This window comes from Lynx canadensis, chromosome C2 (assembly GCF_007474595.2).
Source record: "Lynx canadensis isolate LIC74 chromosome C2, mLynCan4.pri.v2, whole genome shotgun sequence".
NCBI classification, from domain to species: domain Eukaryota; kingdom Metazoa; phylum Chordata; class Mammalia; order Carnivora; family Felidae; genus Lynx; species Lynx canadensis.
In genome coordinates this window covers 153,486,192-153,508,916 of record NC_044311.2, presented here as the reverse complement: position 1 = coordinate 153,508,916, position 22,725 = coordinate 153,486,192, and the positions used below count along the sequence as shown (strand labels likewise).

Here is a 22,725-nt window from a genome sequence, read left to right as displayed (position 1 = left end):
TTTTTTCTCATTGCCACGTAGTATTCCATTGTGTATATAAACCACAATTTCTTTATCCATTCATCAGTTGATGGACATTTAGGCTCTTTCCATAATTTGGCTATTGTTGAGAGTGCCGCTATGAACATTGGGGTACAAGTGCCCCTATGCATCAGTACTCCTGTATCCCTTGGGTAAATTCCTAGCAGTGCTATTGCTGGGTCATAGGGTAGGTCTATTTTTAATTTTCTGAGGAACCTCCACACTGCTTTCCAAAGCGGCTGCACCAATTTGCATTCCCACCAACAGTGCAAGAGGGTTCCCGTTTCTCCACATCCTCTCCAGCATCTATAGTCTCCTGATTTGTTCATTTTGGCCACTCTGACTGGCGTGAGGTGATACCTGAGTGTGGTTTTGATTTGTATTTCCCTGATAAGGAGCGACGCTGAACATCTTTTCATGTGCCTGTTGGCCATCTGGATGTCTTCTTTAGAGAAGTGTCTATTCATGTTTTCTGCCCATTTCTTCACTGGGTTATTTGTTTTTCGGGTGTGGAGTTTGGTGAGCTCTTTATAGATTTTAGATACTAGCCCTTTGTCCGATATGTCATTTGCAAATATCTTTTCCCATTCCGTTGGTTGCCTTTTAGTTTTGTTGGTTGTTTCCTTTGCTGTGCAGAAACTTTTTATCTTCATAAGGTCCCAGTAATTCACTTTTGCTTTTAATTCCCTTGCCTTTGGGGATGTGTCGAGTAAGAGATTGCTACGGCTGAGGTCAGAGAGGTCTTTTCCTGCTTTCTCCTCTAATGTTTTGATGGTTTCCTGTCTCACATTTAGGTCCTTTATCCATTTTGAGTTTATTTTTGTAAATGGTGTGAGAAAGTGGTCTAGTTTCAACCTTCTGCATGTTGCTGTCCAGTTCTCCCAGCACCATTTGTTAAAGAGGCTGTCTTTTTTCCATTGGATGTTCTTTCCTGCTTTGTCAAAGATGAGTTGGCCATACGTTTGTGGGTCTAGTTCTGGGGTTTCTATTCTATTCCATTGGTCTGTGTGTCTGTTTTTGTGCCAATACCATGCTGTCTTGATGATGACAGCTTTGTAGTAGAGGCTAAAGTCTGGGATTGTGATGCCTCCTGCTTTGGTCTTCTTCTTCAAAATTCCTTTGGCTATTCGGGGCCTTTTGTGGTTCCATATGAATTTTAGGATTGCTTGAAGAACACTGTATTTTAAACAGCCCTCATTTTAGACAAGGTGACAAGAAGGGATCCCTTGGAGACTTCAGATGTTATCAGACCACATGGGTCCCGTGACACAATTTGGGTATTTTGGAACATATGTATCTCAAATTTCTCTTTCTGGAGGGACAGGTGTAATATTTGTGTAGTTACGATTCAGACAGGTATATGGTACAAATGACCTACCATTGCCTTTTGGGGGTGTGACATAATTATTTGGTTGAATCCTTCCCTTCCATTTCCTTAATCACCCTCCTCCCCATTGGAAAATCCTTCTATTGGCAAAACCAACCATATTGGCAAACACGCTCACTACAACATACAAAATAAAGTGTTACACAAGTTAAAGGAAAGCAAAATACAATTTTAAGAAAGGAAACCAGCAACTTTTGGGAATTAAAACCTAGACAATACAGAGTACTTAGTCTTTGGGTCCTATAGGAAGTTTTAGCTCAGATTGCAACAGTTCCACCTCTAGTCTGTTTCTCCTTGGCCAGAATCCTCCCATAGTGCTTTCTGCTGTCTTCCCTCAGAAGAAAATAGGTCCGTCCTACTCTCAAGGGCTTTGGGCGTTGGGGTCACTATGATCTGTGTTATGATCTTAGCCATGACACTTTGGAGAAAGCCTATTTCCCTGTTCTGTAAAGCGGGAGTAATATCCATTTGTTTTTCCTTTCAGCCGATATCTTCAGAGTGCTTTCTATGTTCCATTGCTGTGCTCTGTGCTGGGGATACAATGGTCAGTGGGAAAGGAATGGTTCTTATTCTTATGTGGTGAAGAGCCTGATGGGGGAGGCAGGCAATTAAACCAGCAACACCAAATAATTTTGATAAAGGCTATGGTAGGGCAACAAAGGGTTCTGTGGGGGCATTTAATCTCATTCCTAGCACTAGAAAAGGTGTCTCAGACTAAGTGGGCTCTGAACTGAGATGCAAATAATAAGGGAGAGTTTGTTAAACAAAGAAATGCAGAAGCATATGTGAAGTCCAAGCAGTAAGAACAATCATGGGGACTGGAGAACAGACAGGGTTTTAGAACAGCTGGAGAAAAGCCTGCAAAAGGGGAATGTCAAGAGATGAAGCTGGAAACCAGGGACGCAAGTCATAAAGAACCTTCACGATATTGTGTGATTCTGGATTATATCAAAGGACAATTGGAATGCACTGACGATTTTAAGCAGGCAGTCACATCGTCCAGTTAGTGTCTTGGATTCTTCAAGCTACTGTGTGGAGAACAGACTCAAGAGGGGCGGTAGGTGCCAGGTAGACAGACCCCAGTGACGAGGCTACTTCAAAAACCAGATAAGAACCAGTATTGGCCTTTGTCTCCGGGAAAGTTCCTCCAAAAGCAGAGTGTGAGGTACGTGATTGGCTGCAAGTCACTAATGATATGTGATTCCTGGATTCCAGAGTGAGGGCTGGATGGCAGGAGTAAGATCAGAAAGAAAGGGAAAAAATCAATAAAGGTCGTTTCAATGAGCTTGTTGCCACTTTGGGCAGTGGGGGATCCTTTATACTGGGAATTCTCTGAGGAATCACAGATAACAGTGGTTCTTAAAGTGTTGTCTCTGGACCAGCAGACTCAGCATCCCTGGTAGCTTATTAGAAAGGCAGTATCTTAGATCCCTCCTCAGATCTACTAAGTCAAAACTTTGGAAGATACGGCTCGGCAACTTGTGTTTTAGTCAGCTCTTCAGGTGATTCTGATGCCCTATAATGTTTGATCACAGGCATAGAAAGAACATGCCTCAGACTCATCCCATGGGATTGGAGGATGGAGAGGAGAGGCATTTCCCTCCCCCAACTCCTGTCCCTCATTGGTATATGTTTGTCACCCACATTTCTGGGTTGCATCAGGGAGAGTAAGCATTTGTGACACCAGAGAAGGCCCTGGGAGAGCAGAGACTCATGCTCCTGGTGTGGTACCTTGGCAAGTGCATGGAACTGTCCAGCCCCTGGTGTGCTGAAACCAGATGGATGGAGGGTATGATATGTGGCAATTTACCACACACCTTGTTTACCCATGGTGACTAGGATATGCAATAAATATGGAGAGATTTTTGAGGCTATGTGATACATTTTCGAGGAAGAACCATCAGTGCCAGATATAAGGAGATGAAAGAGGAAGTTATAAAAGATAATTCTCAGTTTTATAGGCCATTTCCATCTATAATTACCTTACACTTACAATATGTCAATGGCTATTTCTCATGTAAACCTCTTTGATCAGTTTTTAAGTAGTGTCCCTTTGGATTAGAACCAAATTGAGGGGAGGGGTCATGGATCAATTATAATTAGACAGGCTTCCAGAGAAAATGCAAGAGAGTAGTTATCCTGTCCATTTGACAAAAGGTTTCCTTCTCTTAGCAGAATTTGAGCCGAATAGAGCATAGACTATAGATGACTGCATATTTACTTTCCACCTGGCCAGAGTGATTTTGGCATTGTGCCTTAAACTTTATAATCTATCCTCAAGATTTATTACTTTTACTAGAAAACTTTGCTCTATATAATCTCCAGCATTTTTCCTAGAAATAGTTTTCTCAGCTTGAGACAGCCATCCCTTATCACCTTATTTTAAATATATTTACATTTTATTGAATATATTTGTCTCAGAATACCATCTAAATGAAGTAAAATTGCTTGCTAGTTAGGCAATATTGAGGAGACCCATTGGCTGCATACATGATTTAATTTGCAAGTTGGGAATTGTATTTGTTAAGGATATGTTAAAGCTGGACATACCTGCATTTATTAAATTAACAAGCACTCCCAGAGCACTTAATATCTTCCAGACACTGTTCTGAGAACACTTGTAATCTTAATTCCTTTGATCTCCACACCAATCCTATAAAATGAGTACTGTAATTATACCCAATTTAAAGATAAGGAAATTGAAGCCAAGAGACATTTGATAACTTGCACCAAATCATCCAACTGGAAGAAGCAAAGTTGGAGCTCAAACCCTGGTATTTAGTCCTTGGCCCTGTACTCCTAGACATCACTGTTGTCTCTTTCAGAAACACAGCAGTGATTACAATCTCCAGCTGCTTCTTGTGTCTTGATATCATTCCCTCCTCCTCGACTGTTTTATGGACAAAATGATCTTCGCTGTGATTCATATCATTCCAACGTGTTTTGAAGCTTCTAGCAAACATGGACTCTTATTTTTCTCCCAGTCCATTTCATGTTGTGGCTGGAATTACTATTGATCTGTAGCATATAGGCCCATATTTCTGTCTCAAAATAAGAATTTTGGAAATTGCAAGGCAGACAAGACTAGCTTTACCAGGAATTAAGGAAAGGAGATGAAGAACACTCACATTTGCTAAGTGCCTGGCATATGGTGGACACAGTCTATCTCCTCTCATATAATGGACTGCCTCATTGAAAGTTCATCCCATAATTAATCATTAATTTTGATGGAAAAGATTCTGAGATTCTAATACCTTCAGATGCTGCCTTTCCTAGAAGTATATGTATCTTCTCTTTAAGAGAAGACTCAAATACTCTTACAATGACAATAACTTAATTCAAAGCATTTGCTTTCTCTTGGCAGGTGTGTTTCAGGACAGAGTGCATGTGTATGATTTGGGTAGGGATGCATTTTTTTCCAGCACTTCATAAAACTCACCAAATATGCAGTTATTTAATATGCTTTTTTAATATGTACATGATAAAGTCTTCATGGTACCTCACTTCACTTAGCTTCCATCATCCTCTCTTGGCCCAGAAGAGTGCTTACTGACATCAGGAATAATGGTCTGTGTGTCTTCATCAGATTTTGGGGAAAAGTTCAATACCATGCTGTGTTCTTTATTGCCTTTAGGGGATGCCTATTTTCCCTTCATCTCCTACTAGAATAAGAATAGATACCAAATGCTTTGAGCAATGCACACCCAAGAGGAATACTTCCTCTTGATAATTGCTCTTTGTTCCTTAAATTGTGGTCCTGATTCTATTTGCCATGGAGTGGATTGCTCAAGATCTTCCATAACCCAAGTAAAAACCAATGTCCTATTCCCTTGGTTTATTCAACTCCCACACATAAGAGGCCACACCTAAGAGGCCAGTTTTTCCCAGAGCAAATTAACTTCAGTCTGCAGAATCTCACTGTTCTAAATAAGAAAATTTTCCTACACTGATCAGGGTCACTTTCCTGATTTATTCCAGATCACATATACTGTTTTTCAGTCTTCCATATAGGTAACCTGTTGTTTTTATTTTAATGTCCATTAAAATTATTGGCATTATTAAAATCATAGCTTTGAAAGTTGTGTTCTTGTCCAAATTAAGGGTGACATTTCTCTCTTTTCAGTTCCTCCGAAATTTGTGGTTCAGCCACGGGACCAGGACGGGATTTATGGCAAGGCTGTCATCCTCAATTGCTCAGCTGAGGGCTATCCTGTACCCACCATAGTGTGGAAATTCTCTAAAGGTATGAAGTTACTTGATTTGCTTGTTACCTGACGAACATATGTTAGAATCTAAAGAATTAGATGAGCATTTCGAGTCCTTCCAGATGTGTTTCTGGCAAGTAAATATGTTCCCTCCTCCACCAAGTCTTTCCTCTCAAAAATAACCCTACTCCACTGAAATGTTTTTATTTGCACCAGGAAAGTATCTGGTCTTGCATAGCATTCCCTGGGAAAGATCACAAATGGGGCAGGTTATTCCATGGAAGCTATTTCAGCACCAAGGATAGCTCTGCATTGCCTACAGGAGTTGTGTAACCGTAATCCACTTGGAGAGAACTGCATACCCCGACATGTGCAGACACAAGGATGAATTGTCAGTATTGCTCATTGTTTGGAAAGTATTTCCCTGCTGTTTATACATTTGTGGTTAAGTGGCTTTAGAAGGTTAAAAATAAAAACACATCCATGCCCTATTTTCAGCATCCAGTGTTCTTTGTTTTCACTCCTAATCGTGCTTTCTCTGTGCAAAGGCAAAACAGCCTCCCCAGTTTTAAGGTAACACTGTCAATGTTGCAGGAATAGAAACTTGTAATGTGCAGACTGATGGGGAACATTCTAGACACCATGAAGATCATTTGTGTCCATCTTATTGTCTTCTCCAGGAAAGCGTTCTTAACTGTGCTTATGAACATATTGGAATTCTCTCTCTTTTTTCATTCACTCACCTTCACTCATTAATGTGTCAAGCAGTTGAAGGCCAAATACACACTGGTGGGATAAACAAACAAATAAATCATGGTCTCTTTTCCTAACAGTCTAAGACCTACTATATGTGTTTAATTGTTCTGAGTCTGTTACCTATTTGTTTGCTTTATTATGGTTTGTATTCCACATACTGCTTTTTAAAATAACATGCTGTATTTCTTATTATGGAAATAACAACAATAGAAGAAAGACAAAATGGGTCACTTACCACCTCCTTCCTGGTATATTTCCTTCCAGGGAGAAAGAGAAGAGGGAGGGAAGAGAATGCTAGAAACCATTTCATTGCAGGAAGGAATCAATTACATTTTTAAGAATTCCCCGAGCCTCCTCTCCTATAGCCTGCCGCATACATTGTCCATACCAAAGCACTTTATTCAAAAAGCAAAGCCTGTTGTTCAGAGTAACTGCCCACATGACTTTTTATTTTAGGCCATATTTGAAGCCTCATGTTGCATCATATGGAAACAAACAGTGTGCATTTAACTTAGTTTGCATACATGTTCATATATGATATTATGAACATTTTCCACAACACTTACCTTCTTCAAAATTATTTCTAATGTTTGCCATTGTGCAAGGCTCCCTGTCTCTCCTTGAGATTGTTTTCAGTTTCTCCTATACACTCTGCAGACGAACATCCCTGTGTGTGCATGCCATCCAGTGTACATGTGTGTGATTGTTTCCTTAGAAGTAAAGTGGCATTTAAGGCTTTGGGTCTGTATGGCCCAGGGTGCTTGGGAAAATATTGTGGCAATTTGCACACCCACCAGCAACGTGAGGCTGTGTGTATCCCTGTGTCCTCACCAGATAGAAAGGATCTTTTTATTCTTCATCTTTACAATACGATGGGTGAAATGGCTTTCTGTTTTAATTTGTATATTTGGATTACTAATGATGCTAAACATGTTTATCCTATGTTTACTGCTTCCCTTTGGGGGAATTTCTTATTCATGTTACTTGCACACTTCCCTCCAAATCTTATTTATTTGTAAGAGTGTTATTCTTAGATGAAATAATGCTTTGTCTGTCATGAATCTGGTAGACATTTTATTCCTTCCCATCACTGATGTGTGAATGAAGTTATAGTAGCCTTTTTTATTTTAAAATTTTATGTGCAATATGAAATCATCAAAGAAACAATGAGAGACTTCAACAAACAAATTTTTATGAATGTGTTTTAAATTCCCCTCAAATAACACCATTCAAAGATAAAAAAGGATAAGTGCTCTTAACGTTTTTGGCTAGCCTTTCAGACCTGTCCCCTGGAAAATGCATATATCTGTGGGTATACCTGTAATTTTGTGGGCTCTTTAAATTGATCATATGATTCTCCCTCACTTATAATCTTCCTTCTTCAGTTACCAATATACTGTGAATGTCTTTCCCTGTGAATAAACATGGGTATTCACTATGACTTTTTAATATCTGTGTAGAGCTTATATTAATACATCCATAAGTCCATCTAACTATCTCTTATCTTTGTTAGGATCGGGCTCAGTGACTTAAAGCCACAAGGGTTTACTCTTTCTCGTATGAGGAGTCTAGACAGACAGTTTAGGACCAGTTTGTTTTTTCCTCTAGGTCGTCAGGGACCCAAATTGCTTACGCCTTTGATCTGCCCCTCTCGACAAGCAGTTAGCGCCTCTGAGCTCCGTGGCCACTTCCCCTTTCCCCAGAAGAGGGAGAGCAGAGCTGCCACCCAACCTGAGTCACTTCCCCCCAAGGACCTCTCTGAAATGTCCTTAAATCAGTTCCGCTAACATCCCACCACCCAGGTCTCCCCAGCTATAGGGGGTCTGCAAGCTGCATTGTAGCTACGTGCTGAGCCACCATGCCCACAGCTTGGGCTATTTACTAAGAGGGGAATATGGAGACTTGGCAACCAGGTGTGTCCAACACAATTGTTGGATAGTGTTTGCTTTTCCCTGGGTTTTCACTGTTACAAAAACATCACAGTGACTCTGTCTCATTAATATTTGTACGTGTTCATTTTTTTTCCAGGGGTAGATTTCTGGAAGTAGAGTCGCTGGCTCAAAGAGTAAGCGATTTCTATAGCTTTCAATATGCCTTGTCCACTCGCCAGAATTTTATTCATGTGCACATCCTTCCGCAGTTTACAATGTTGCCTGGTTTCCTGCAACAAAAATAATATCGTGTGTTAACGCTTATTTTTAAATATCTTCCAATGGAATAGGGGGAGATTGTGTAATATTATTTTAATTATACAAGTGACACAGATGTTTCTTAAGAAAAATTTAGCCTTGCTGATGGAACGCGTTTCTGGTAATCAGATATTCACTGAGAGTTTAAGGGCACCTTCGTTATGTGTGACCAAGGGGGGAAAAGAAAGTTGTAGACACAACAGACTTGGGCTGTTTCTCTGAGAGCTGCGACAATCTAATCCTGAGGCTGTAGAATTCCAGCGTAAATCGCAGTGGCTTAAGGGCGACGATTGCGGGAATGAAACAATCTTTGTGGGAAAATAACGTTATTAGAGTCTTGACCTTGGGTCCAGATGCATGAAGTCTAAAACATTCAATTCTGTCTCCTGTTTTTTTTTTTTTTTTTTTTTTTTCTTCCCTTTACATGAACAAACGAGGTCTCTGGTCTAAAGAGATTTTTTTTTTAATCAGGGCTTAATACCATAGTGGGCCTCACCTGTGTTCCCAGAAATCCACAACAAAGCACACGTGTGTCATTTATAGAGGAGGGAATGGGTTTCAGTCACTGTCCTAGGGACCATTCCCTTGTTAGCCACTAAGGCCCAAAGAAGGGCTGCTAAGGTAAGATACAGCTAGTGCACTGGCCCGTGGCCGGCCTGGGTATCCTTTGCTCTCTGGCTGCCCATGGACAGGGCCACTTCTGACCCCCCAGGGAAGCGTGGTCACGGAAATGTTTAAGGGCAAGGGTCAGAGCATGCCTGGAGGGGGGCACAGGGGAGCGGGGAGTAGTTTGCATTTCAGGTAAGGTTGTCATGGAGAAGGTAATGTGAGTAAAGCCTTAAAGAAATGGGAGATGAGGTTTGTGTGTGTCTGCAGGGGAAGCACTGAAGGCCTTAGTGCCAACTAGTATCGAAGCCAGGGGCAGAAATTTGTTTGTGCCTGGGATGTTCCAGAAACACTAAGGAAGACACTGAAGCTGGGGCAGAGCGAAAGGAGACCTCAGAGGTCCCAGGAGGTCAGATCTCTCATCAATCATTACAAGGGTGCGATGGTGCCATGGTGGGGATGAGAAGGGGGGTCACAGTAGTGACAGTGACGCTGTCCCTTTTCTTCCGCTCAGTGATGCTGAGCCCAGAACTAGAAGGCTATTGGAGCAACCCAGGAGGGGCGGTGGGTCTGCCCGTCGGCCCTGCTGTGTTGAACGTAGACCATGGGAAGGCAGGACTCACGGTAGGAGCCCATTAGGAGGCCTGAGCTGTGACGTGGCTTGGATCAGGGTGACCACAGTGCAGGAGGATCAGCAGTTCAGAACCTACAGCCTGATGGGCTGGCGTGGGTGTGGGCGAAGGGACAAAGCCTCTGAGAATAGATGGAGCCATGCTGGGGGGGCAGATTGGGTCATGGTCAGTATGGGAGTGTGAGCCTCTCTGTAGACATACTCCTCAGTTCCCAAGATAAGCAATGAGGAATTTCCCAGGTATACTTTTTTTTTAAATGAGTGCTTTCTCTGCTGTCATAGCTTTTACCTTCCACCTGTTGGCCGCCATATACCCAACTTGCGATTTACATCCATTCCGTGACCTGGACCCTGTGCTATCCCTATCCTTAGCCATAGTTTTTCCAGCGAGCAGTATTCCAAGCTCTGCTTTACTCAGAACGGTATGTCTGTGTCTTTTCGCGCATAAATCCAGTTTGGCCTGTAGGAGACGGGTGGCTCACATTATCTAGTCCACGAGGAAACCGAGGCCGCCTGACTTCCCGGTAGAAGGGACTTAATCATCTTCCTGCATGTACCGAAGAGCTGAATCTGGGTCTGGTGAATGTGCAGTCTGTGCCTTGATGTCATTCATTTGGGGTCACGTTTCCCACAGGTGTGGTGTGCTATTTAATATTTAGATTCTTAGCATCTTTTATTTAAGAAAAAAATCTCTTACGTTACATCTGTAAATATTTGTTCTCTTCCCTTTTCCATTTGCTTCTGCAGGGTCTCCAAATTTTTACCTTAATGTATATTTTCTGTATCTTCTACTCAAGCAAATTTGTTCTTCTTTGCACTGTCTCCAATTTTTCCTTCCCATTTGTGATTTTACTTTTTCTTCTTCTTCAACCACTTCTGCCAGTTCATATTTCACTCTTTCTGGGGCTCTCGCTTCCTAGGCAAGTGACTGGTTCACAGCGTTCATCTAACTCACGGCAGCATTCTTCTGGTGTGATCCCATGACCCGCTTTCTTTTCCTGTGTCTGTCTTCCAGTGTTCTTACAGTGTCTTTGCTTCCTTTTGAGAACTCCCATTTGAGGAAAATTCAGATCCCAGAAAGAGAACGCTGTGTGCAGCTATCTGGTTCTGCACTTAATGCTGCCTGTCTGATTCTAAGAGCCACAGCAGGTGCAGGGAAGCCTCTACCCAACCCAGCCTGGGCACACTGGTGCTGGTTTTGCCCCTCGCTGTGCCCCCACCTTAACAACGCGTCCTTTGCTGATGCTTGCCCACATTCACAGCCGCAGTCGTCTGTCCTTTGCTTTCTGCATGTACCTCTGCTCGTGTACACTTTTGGTTGTCCATGTACCTCCCTTGTAGCTCACATTTTCTTTCCCTCTGTGTCCTAATTGTTCTCGTATGGTTTCCAAAAAAGGAAGAAATATTAGTTTTATGCTGCCATCTTTAAATCTTACACCCTATTTGTTTATATACTAAGCTATATAAAATTTGGACTTTCTGTAAGAAAAACAAGTAAAGTGGGAATCTAGGAGGAGGAGTTAAGAAATCGTCAGTTAAGAGAGTCGGCGGAGCTCGGACCCAAGACACAACACTGGCTGTGTTACCACAGGAAAATTACTTAACCTGTGTGAACCAGTTTCCTCGCGCGCGCGCGCGTGCGTGTGTGTGTGTGTGTGTGAGAGAGAGAGAGAGAGAGAGAGAGAGAGAGAGAGAGAGAGAGAGAAAGAGGTAAGATAAGAGGATTAACGTGGTGGTTTAGTAAGATGATTCATAGAAAGCATTCATTCTGGTGCCTGGCACATCGCAATTAGTCAATAACATTAGCTGTCATCAGCAGCAGCTCACATGGGAAGCCAGTTGTCCGAAAACCATTTATTGGATAGCCCAGCCTTTCCCCCACTGACGTGAACTGCTTTATAGTCTACGAGAAAAAAAGGTGTCCACCAAAGTCCGATGCTCTCTTTTACTCCCATCTGTCCATTCTGGTATCAGGACCACGTGTGTTAGAGGCTTAGCTCTTCCAGACACATTTTAATACCTAGTACGACACCCTCCCCATTCGTTTTCCAAAAGTGTCCTGTATTTCTCACATGGATATCTGTTTGCTTATTTCTCCTAGATGAATGTTAGGATAATTTTGTCAAGTTCTAAAAAAAAATTATTCTGAAAACTTTGGAAGATTGTAATAAATCTAAAGGTTAATATGGAGAACAGGGACTTCATTAAAATATTGAGCCTTCCCAGCCAATGGCATGGACATTCTCTGCATTTATTCAGATTTCGTGTGTGTGTCCTTTATAATTCAGTTGCTTTCTTTCTGTGTGCCTCTGGCAGTGAGTATTTGTAAACTTCTGTCTGCAAGTGTCTTTGATTGTCTTCGGCTTTCTGGGTGGAAACGGGGCCCATCTATAGCCAGGGTTTGTTGGCTCTCCAGGGCCACCCAGCGAGGGAGAGGTTGTCCTTAATTTGGCAGAGTTCCTATTTTCTTCCACTCTCCGGAGCACACAGAGGACTGCAGTTGGCATGGGGCTTCCTTGCCCTGCCTGCTTCTCTCAGATTGCCTTTCTTCCTGCCTTTGCCTGTGTCCTTCCTCCCTCAGCAAAGAAAGGCATGTTCACACAGGAGTAAAGCTTCTCTAGCCCCAGTTTTCCTTGGACGCTCAGAGCATCCACACCACTTGGCGCATGGCAGTTTCGCCCGTGCTCTGGTATCTCCCCCTGTCCCCAGAAAGCTGTTCCACGTTGTCATTTCTGTACCCACAGGTGCAGTCTACCAGAGAGCCTAGCTGTCCCTTACCACCAAGGTCCCAGAAGTTTCCTCTTCTTCTGGGTGTCTACCCCCCTGCCCAAACCCTCCTCGCTCGTCGTATATAGGGGCCATTCTCTGGATGTTTTCATGCACTGAGTTCAATTCCAAATTAAGAAACAAATGCTGCACTCAGTCCAACAGCTCAGGCGACCCCTCTGGAGCCTCCTCCTACTTCAGGGGCTGGCCCTAGAGTGCTTCACCTTGATCCTGCTCACCCCTTCTCTCCCAAGGTCGAGGTAGACATCCCGGGGCCTGTGTCTAGGGATGACACGAAGAACACACAGCATGGGGCAAGCCTCAAGTCCCTCCAGTTCTTCTGGGCTCACCACTTCCCTGCCCTCTGTGTGGTCAGAGCGCCCTGAGCCTCTGACCCCGTGGGTTCACCCTCTTCCATGCCATTGGTTTGCTGGACCTGCAGCGATCCTCCCAGCTTCTTCTAGCAACACCTGCTTCAAGCTCATGCATCAGGCTCATCCAAGGTATTGGGGCCCAGTTGTTATCCAATGTCCTTGTCCCCACTAGCACATAAATGGGTGATGAGAATCTGGGAAATGCAGATTAATGCAGGGAAAGGGTTCAAAGAATCTAAAAAAGGAGAAGACAATGCCTCCCTGTGCTGTGAGTGGTGAACACAAACCCAACTTCAAGGCTGAATGTGGCTCCCCGTTTACGACACTTGTGTGGTCCCCACATGGGGACACTAAGCATAGTGAGTTCTTGGGGAAGGACTGTGAGCCGAACAGAGAGGATAGATACTCAACTTAGTGTTTTATTTTCTTCCTTTGATGGTAGAATAAAACTCACTGTGGATGAAAATCTGCCTTCCTCTGCTAAATGGGTGGAGTATAGTGGCCCTAGGAGCTCCTCCGAGGTCCTTCCCCCTCCCAAGGAAGCTGAAATTCCGACCAGCCTTGGTAGAGTCACCAGGACGACAGGCCCCGGGCCCTTCTTGTGCTCCGTTTCTTTCTTTGTCTCTACCCCTCCATCTGCCCTCTTCCTCATTGTCTTCCTCACTGCTCTTCTAGATAGAGGCAGCCACACCCAGGGCAAATATGCAGGGGTCTCTTGCTGCAGGGGAAAGGTCGCTGAAGGCCTTTTACTGCAGATACAGCTGCATGATCCCAACACTCAGCGATGGCGACCTCGAGCCGTTTCAACACCCTGAAGGAGAGATCATGTGTCCTGTCAGCAAATGCAGACTTGGGTCAGTTCATGGTTACATCTTCTGCTAAGCGACTCGAGGGCATAGTGTTCTGGCTTTGTGATTAAAAAAAAAAAAAAATCCTTGCCAGCTAGGGATAAAGTCATGCAGTTGGCATGCTGAGCTAGTCAACTTCCGAATTGTAGTCACCCCGGGGCAGGCATGAGCTCGCCCACCTAAGGGAGGTGGTTTTCTCTGGATATGGGCCTTCATTATAGACATAAAGGAATTAAGGGAAGGAAACTGAATTCCAAGTGAGCATAATTGATGGCCTTGATGCTGACCCAGTTAGGGTGTGGTGTTTTATCAAGAAAGGATTTATGGGGTGCCTGGGTGGCTCAGTCGGTTGAGCGTCCAATCTTGATTTCTGCTCAGGTCATGATCTCATGGTTCGCGTCAGGGTCTGTGCTGAGTGTGGAGTCTGCTTGGGATTCTCTCTCTCTCTTCTCCTCTCTCTCTCTCAAAATAAGTAAAGAAACAACTTATGCTCCCTCTCTGTCTCTCTCAATGAACAAACAAACAAGCATTTTTTAAAAAGAAAGGATTAATACCGGGAAGTAGAGGCATGCAAAATTTTGGCAAGGGTAGGAGAAACTCAGCTTCCTTTCTGGAACCTGAGAAATGTGACAACTTCGAGAAGCCACTTCCGTCTGTGGTTGCAGCTGCCTCCACACCAGGGCAGTGATTTGTCCTCCTGGAAGTCACCTTGGCATCTGCCTGTGCACTGACTTGTTGCTTCTCAAGGAGAATGATGGCTTTTCCATCCCTGCACCTTCCAAACTGTATCCAAGTGCCTCTCACTGGTGAAATACAAACCAGAACCTGGTGACAATTCAGCAGGAAATGGTTTTTCTCAGCTTCCAGTCCCTGCAATTTAGGGAAGAGATCAGAAGTGTTCCAGTAGGCTGAGGATAGACAGACCATCTCTGATGCAAGCACATGGACAAAATGTCACATGCACATCCTGTACAGCCTGGAAGATTCTTTCTTGGGAATAGCTTGGGCTTGGGAATAGCTTTCCGGCCTGGACCTAGACCAGTGCCTCAGGACCCTACCTCTGTCCACTTCTGGGTCCTTCTCCAGAAGGAGACACCAGAACTTAGCACTCAGTCACTGAGCACCGGTGCCATGGGCGGCTGCTCACCTTGGAGCAGGTGCCATCCTGCTGTTGGTACTTGCTCTCCCCTTCCCATCTCTGCTTCGATCTTTGTGCCCCCTCACTCCCCGCAACCCACCGACTATTCCCAGACAAGGAAGACCACCTCCCTGAGCAAGCAGAACTTACTCATTCTTCAGGGAAATACCACCCTCTCCAGAAGGACAAGAGGGATTGTGTTTTCAATTCCTTGGTGGGCAAAGGGACACGCTTCCTACTTTGCCATTGGGTGCAGCCCAGGGAATATAGACGGATCTCCTTTCTGCCGTTCTGCTGTTCGACTTCAAATCAATGTTATTTCAGCCCGCTAGGGAGACCCTCTGAATGTGCTCATTGACCAACTTCTTCATTTCTTATGTGGGCATTTATGTGCACATTCACACGGCCTTGCTTCCTTTGGTGAACAGTAATCTGTAGAGCATGGAAATGCATTACTCTTCCTGTTCCATATACGGTGAAATTAAGGATGCAGAGAGAATAAGCTACTTGCTCAAGGGCACAGTTCGTAAGTTTCCAATGCTTCTGACTCTTAGCCAAGTGCTCTGGCTACAGACCAGCAAAGACTCAAGAGTGGTAGAAAAGATGAAACAATCACCATCTTCGCTGCTGCCTTCCAAGTGGGCGTGCTTGGTGACACTCAGCTATTCTTTCCCCCCCTGTGCCCACTCCCCCAGTCCTTGGGAACACTGCTAAGTGTATCTTTCCATAAAGAAGAAAGGTCACATGGTATTAACACACCCAGTAATTCCGTATGTGCCTTACATAATGCTTTAACATTTTCTTTTCATGTAATAGAGCATTAAAATTGTCCCCACTTGACCCCAGCTATCCACAGAAAATTGGCAGCTTTTTAATTAATGACTTCTGGCTGCTACAGTGTATCTTCTAGCTAATTTCCCAGAGCACTCACCTCATGCCAACAAGATTACAGAATTCTGAATATTGTATGCACCGTGTTATATTTTGCTCTTTATAATAATGATGAACAACCTAACGTGGGTGGCCGATAATTTTATCAAGCTGTGACAAAGTCTACTTCCCTCCAGCTGAACAAATGGGTAACCCTTGGGACTGTTGTTCTTATGGTAGATGAATTGGTTCACTCTTCTGTTTAGCAAGCGTGATCAGATTTATAAATTGTGTAACTCTTCCAGTTAGGTTCACTTCCTCATGAAAAAAAGATTTAATGTTTTTCAAATGCATATACTTTATTCCTGTCTTTGTTAAGACCTTTTCATAATGAAGAGGCTTCTCTTAGTCTACACAGGAATTAATAGATAATCCTATTCAGTGATTTAACTGAGACAGCTGAGCTTAACACTAGTTAAATTTTATGTTGTAATGCTTTAGTATAAATGTGTCAAATGTTGTAAGTATTTTTCTGGTGAAAATTCTTTAAGGAGAGGAAAGCATACGTGTTTTTGACGTCAATGATCCTATTAACTGTCTCATATTCTATCGTCATTTTGTTAGATTTTTTAGGGTGTTGTACCCCGTTTTACATAATTTATAAATCCCATTGCATTTTCAGATTTCCTGGTTTTCTGCCTTATGGATGTATTTTTAAAATCCTACGTTTGGCTGAATTTTTAGGTTGTGTGTATTAAACTACATCTGGCTCTCTTACTGCAGTAAACTTTGGGAAAGGCATCAATAGCCTCGACAGCTTCAAAACATGGACTAAATTTAAGCACTTAAATAAAAATTAAAGGCTTTTTCATTAAGTTCTAATAGTATCCTTTTATCCTTGCCCAAAAGAACACGTTATCCATAAAAACGAATTTTATAATTGGTAAAAACTGAATTTTTAAAACATACCGTCAACTTTTACAGGAGAAAAAAAACATATGATCATTTCAATAAATATTGAAAGGCAGTTGATAATATTCAACATTCAGGCCTGACTTTAAATGAGGGGTGGGGGTGGGGGGAAAGTGGGTGATGGACATGGAGGAGGGCAGTTGTTGGGATGAGCATTGGGTGTTGTAATGGAAACCAAATTGATGATAAATTATATTTTTTAAAAATAATAAAATAAATAAAAATAAATAAATAAATAAATGAATGAATAAATAAGCAAAAATGAATTTGTGTAAAACCGGAGTATAGAAATGCTTTATAAGACCCAAGTGCTTTGGCAAATGAAGGAGGAAAAGACAGGAAGTCCAATAGATACATAGGCAAAGGATGTAGATGGGCTGTTCACCAAGAAAACAGGTATAAATTGCCAAAACATGAGGATGTGAAAAGATGCTCAAACTTATCTACAGGCAAAACAAACAAAAAATATCAAAAAAAAATTGTCAAAGCATGCAAATTAAAATAATGATGAAAATCAAAAAGGTCAGTCATGTACATGTGTGAGGAAAAAATAACCCTCAGCCAACACTGATGGAAATGAAATCGACGTGTTTCTTAGGAAGCAGCTTAGCCATACATTTCAACACTAAATGCGCAGAATTCCCCTTCGAGCATTAATCCAAGAGGTTGCCTACCACTCTATTGACTGACTGATAAGTGGAGAGATTCCTTGCAACATGGTCCTTCTTCTTGTGGAGTAAGAAAGACAGAAAGTCAACTAATCATAAAATCATCGTAAGGAGAAATCTTTTAAGAAGGAGTATTGTGGGCTTACTCTATGCCATACCATAGTTAAAGAATTTCAATGCCTACCTCACCTTATTAAGGAGATTCTATATTATCTCCACTTTTACAGGTGGAAGAAACTGAGGAACTGAAAGATTACCTCATTACCTAGTTATTCGGTGTTACTGATGATCTGATGCCTTGCAACAAATTATCCCCAAAAATTAGTGGCATGAGATAATGCACATTTATTACCTCCTATGTCTGGGGGTCTGGAATCTGAGTATGGCTTAGCTGAGTCCTCCTGTTCAAGGTCTCTCCCAGCACTGCAGTTAAGGTTTTGGCCAGTGATGCAGTCATGTCAAGGCTCAGCCTGGGAAGAGTCTCGTCCCCCAAGCCCACTCGTGTGGTTGCTGTGTTGTATGGCAGGATTCAGTCATAGACTGTTGGTTGGAGAACACCCTCAAGGGAGCCTCTCCATAGGGTAGCTACATTCCCCACAGTGAGGCCACTAGCCTCAGAGAGGGAGGGATTGAAAGAGAGACCACAGAGGCTCCTGGGTGGCTCAGTCCGTTGAGCAGCCAACTCTTGATTTCAGCTCAGGTCATGATCCCAGGGTCGTGGGATCGAATCCCGCATTGGGCTCCATGCTAAGCACAGAGCCTGCTTAAGATACTCTCCCTCCCCGTGCCCCTCCCCATTCACTCTCTCTAAAAAAAAAAAAAAAGGAAAGAAAAAAATATACGTATGTATATGTAAAGAATAGAGGTACCTGGGTGGCTCAGTCTGTTAAGTGCCTGACTCTTGATTTCAGCTCAGGTCATGATCTCACGGTTAGTAGGATCAAGCCCCGCATCAGGCTCTGCACAGACAGCTCAGAGCTTGCTTGGGATTCTCTCGTCTCTCTCTTTCTCTCCCTGTCCCTCTCCTGCTGGTGCTTCCTCTCTCAAAATAAATAAACTTTTTTAAAAAATGTTGGGGCACCTGGGTGGCTCAGTCAGGTAAGCATCTGACTTCAGCACAGGCCGTGATCTCACGGTTCGTGAGTTCAAGCCCCATGTCAGGCTCTGTGCTGACAGCTCAGAGCCTGGAGCCTGCTTCGGATTCTGTGTCTCCCTCTCTCTCTTCCCCTCCCTAGCTCACACTCGCATTCTCTCTCTCTGTGTCAAAAATAAGTAAACTTAAAAAAATTTTTTTAATGTTAAAAAAAAGAACAAAGAGAGCCACAATCCTTTGTGATCATAGCTACATGCCCAGTATCTGCCCCACAGTGGGTGCTCAGTAATCAAACAATAAATCCCATTTATGTAAAAATAGAGCACATCTTTATATTCACTTATAAAATATTAGGAAGGGAAAATTATGAGATTGGGGTCTTGAGAAGAAAAAGAGGGCATTTACTTACTTACTGTTTGAATTTGGGGCCCAAAATTCTCAGATCCCTAATCTGGGATTCTCATGTTTTATACTATAATAAGTAAACTAACAGATACCTTTCATTAATTACTTTTCAAAACCAATCACTCATTTACTGGCATGTTCATAATTCATCAAACACTTGTTAAAAATCCTCTGTGAATTTCATGTGAATTAGGTTTCTAATGATCCACATTACACATGTTTCTAAGTTTGCATTTTTTACATTTTGATGATTTCTCTATTCCCCAAGAGCAAACAGATTAGGGGTCAGAATGTTTTTCTTCATTTTGTCTCACTTTAGAAAGTATTCAGAAGCTGATACTGGAGAGAGCAACATGTTGCGATTATGAAAGAAAAGTGCTGTTACTTACATGTTTAAAACTTTCCATCCTTGATTTTGAATGCTTTATGAATGAGACATATTTTTTAAAAATTCTACTTAAAATTATGTTATGATATTTCATGCATCAGCTGTGTGATAAAATACTAACCCAAATGTGTATTATTTGTATATGCTCCTCCTTCCAACTTTGTAGTGATCTTACAGATGTGGGCTTCTTACAAACCAGATGTCAGCCACGTGTGGGACATGAGTCAGATCCTACCCACACCCAGTCTTTCCATTGGATACTATTAGAACACAGGCTGCTTTGTTTGGGTATTTTCTCTGGCTACTTTTGTGCCTCATTGGCAGAAGTATGTAGTTATATAACAGTGTGGCCTGCAAAGCCTACAACATTATTATTTGGCCCTTTTGGAAAATGATTTCCTAGTATTGGCTGAAAAAATTGAGAATTTTGATCCATGAACATTTCTTTCAGTCTTCATTAATTGTTAGCAAGAACTTTTATAGTTTTCAGTGAGCCAGTCTTGCACATATCTTGCTTAATGAATTTCTTAGCATTTCATGTTTTGATGCAGATGTATCATTTTTTAAATTTCAATTTCCAATTGCTTTTTACTAATACATTTATAAACAAAATTAACTTTGAGTTGTGTACATCGATGTATCCCATGACGTCCCTAAATTCACTATGTTTCTAGCAACTTTTTTGTAAGTTCTTTTTTATTAAGTATGACTTAGTTATAGTTTTTTTTTTGGAGACACCTTTATCAGGTTAGTCATTGTCTTCCTAGTTTGCTATGAGATTTTATCAGGATGTTGAATTCTGTGAAAAACATTTTTTTTTTGTATCTACTCACTCTATTTCTGTTTTTGTATGTTGAAGTAGTGAGTTTCTTTCATTGGCTAATTCCTGAATTCAAACCAACCTTGCATTCCTGGAGTAAATCTCACTTGGTCGTAATACATTGTTGTTTGTATGTTGATATACCTGATTTGGTAATGTTTGGTTAAGGATTTTTATGTCCGTGTCCATTAGGGATATTGGTCTCTAGTTCTCTTTTCTCTTAAGATTCTTGTCTGACTTTGGTATCAGGATAATTCTGTGTAAAATTGGTTTTATTTCTTCTTTAATTATAGGTAATATTTACTAGTGAAGCTTCCTGGGTTTTGGGTGTTATTTGTGGAAGGTTTTTAACTATAAATTAAATTTATTTATAGATATGACTATTAGATCTACCTCCTTTTTCTTGAGCGATCCTTGATAGTTTGTGTCTTTCAAGAAATTATTTAATCTAAGTTGTCAAATTCATTGGCACAAAGTTATTCCTAATATTTTGCTATTATGCTTTTAATTAAAGTAGAGGCTATAGTGATGGTTATCTTTTTATGGTTATTTGTAACTTGTGTCTTCTGTCTTCTACATCAGTCCTAGAGGCTCACCTACTATGTTTTTTTCCAAAGAGCTAGCTTTTGGTTTTACTGATTTTTTTTTTATCTGTTGTTTTTCTGTTTTGTATTTCACTGATTTGAGTTTTCCTCCTTATTATTTCCTTCCTTCTTCATACTTTGGGTTTTTCTTGCCCTTCTTGTAGTAGCTTCTTAAGGTGGGTGCTTAGATAGTTGATTGGTGACCTTCTTCCTTTTTTTTTTTTTTTTTTTTCAACGTTTATTTATTTTTGGGACAGAGAGAGACAGAGCATGAACGGGGGAGGGGCAGAGAGAGAGGGAGACACAGAATCGGAAACAGGCTCCAGGCTCTGAGCCATCAGCCCAGAGCCTGACGCGGGGCTCGAACTCACAGACTGCGAGATCGTGACCTGGCTGAAGTCGGACGCTTAACCGACTGCGCCACCCAGGCGCCCCTCTTCCTTTTCTAATACAGTAATTTAATGCTACACACTTCTAAGTTTTGCTTTTATCTGTATCTCACAAATAATGATATGGTGTTTTTATATTCATATGTATATATTCTTATTACTCTGGTGATTTCTTCTTTGACTCATGAGTTATTTAGACATGTATCATTTAATTTTCAAATATTTGGGTTTTTTTTTCCAGATGTATTTGTGTTATTGTTTTCAATTTTCATTTTGCTGTGGAAATAGAACATAACATGTATTATTTTTATCTTATAACATCTACTGAAATTTGTATTATGGCTAACAATATTGTCCCTTTTATTAAGTGTCAAATGTGCCCTCAAAATCAGTATGTATTCTGCTATTTAGGGTGCAGAGTTCTGTAAATGTCAGTTAAGTCAAATTGATTAATAGTGGTATTAAAGTCTTCCATATTTCAAATCTCATTTCCTCTGCCCCCCCTTTCTTTTCCTTTTGAGACTATAATTTTCAGTGTTAGAATATTTGATGTAATTTCAGAATTCCAGGATAACCTATTTCATATTTTCCACTTTTGCACTTTTTTTTTTTTAACTTTGGATGTTTTCCACTGACCTACGTTTAAATTCACTAATTTTTTTCCTCTGTCTAACCTGCTGAGTAGCTTGTTTAAAGATTTATTCATCTCTTACATTGTGGTATTTGTTTTTATCATTTTGTCTTTCTTATAGTTTCATGGTTTTAATATTGCTTCTGAACCCGCCCCACCCCCGTTTATGGATATTAATCATAATTATTGTAAAGTCCCTGTGGAAGAGCTCCCCTACCATAGTTATGTCGATATTTTTTTTCTGGTCCTTTTTTCTTGCTTTTTTGTGTGTCTCGTAATATTTTATTGAGTATGGCCCTGGTGCATAAAAGGAAAGAAAAGTAGAGATTGCGGGAGGTTATACTTACTTCCAGTCCTTGTTATCTGCTTTTATGACGAGGTCCTGGTCCCCCCATCCTCTGCCAGAGATGGGATTATTTATCTCCTTGTGGGGCTTCTAACTTTTTGTAACTAATTTCACTTAGTTGTCTGTGACTTCGACTTTCTAAGCGACTCAGAGAACAGTATGATTTTGTAGATGAACAGCCTCTCCTTTTTGTTGTTAGAATGGAAGCGACATTCCTTCGTGTCTCTCTCCATCGTCAGCAGAAATGGAAATCTGTTCTTTTAATTGAAGTCTTCATATGTCCTCTGTGGCAGTTCTGTGTTGGTAGCAGCCACCTGTTGTGGGGATTCTGCTTGTCCTTCTTGTTCGGTGTGAAATGTCCCCTCGGTACATTATGAGTTTCCCTGGTCTCTTTGGTGGGGCTGGGTTACCTGATCTAGACATGAGGGAAGGGAGGGCACAGCCAGGGTCTCTGCCACTGTGAGCTAAGGAGTACCAATAGATAAGTGATCAGTTTGGCACGGAGATAGCATGAGAAAGTGTGTCCCTTCTCGTGTCCCCAGATGCAAAGCCTGAAGTTCCCTGCAGGTGGGGTATGGTGACAGTGCAACAGTGTGCATGTTCAGCTCCCACGAAGGATCTGGGGCCATGGAGACCAG

The 22,725-nt window shown here is 41.8% G+C and overlaps 1 protein-coding gene across 1 annotated transcript in view; it reads left to right on the top strand.

Moving 5' to 3' along the window:
• The window catches only part of DSCAM (DS cell adhesion molecule), a 279,020-nt gene that overhangs the window by 48,381 nt on the left and 207,914 nt on the right, over positions 1-22,725 (top strand). Inside the window, exon 6 of the mRNA XM_032594599.1 lies at positions 5,532-5,651. Coding sequence (XP_032450490.1) covers positions 5,532-5,651 — 120 coding nt within the window. The remainder of the gene's footprint in view (positions 1-5,531; positions 5,652-22,725) is intronic.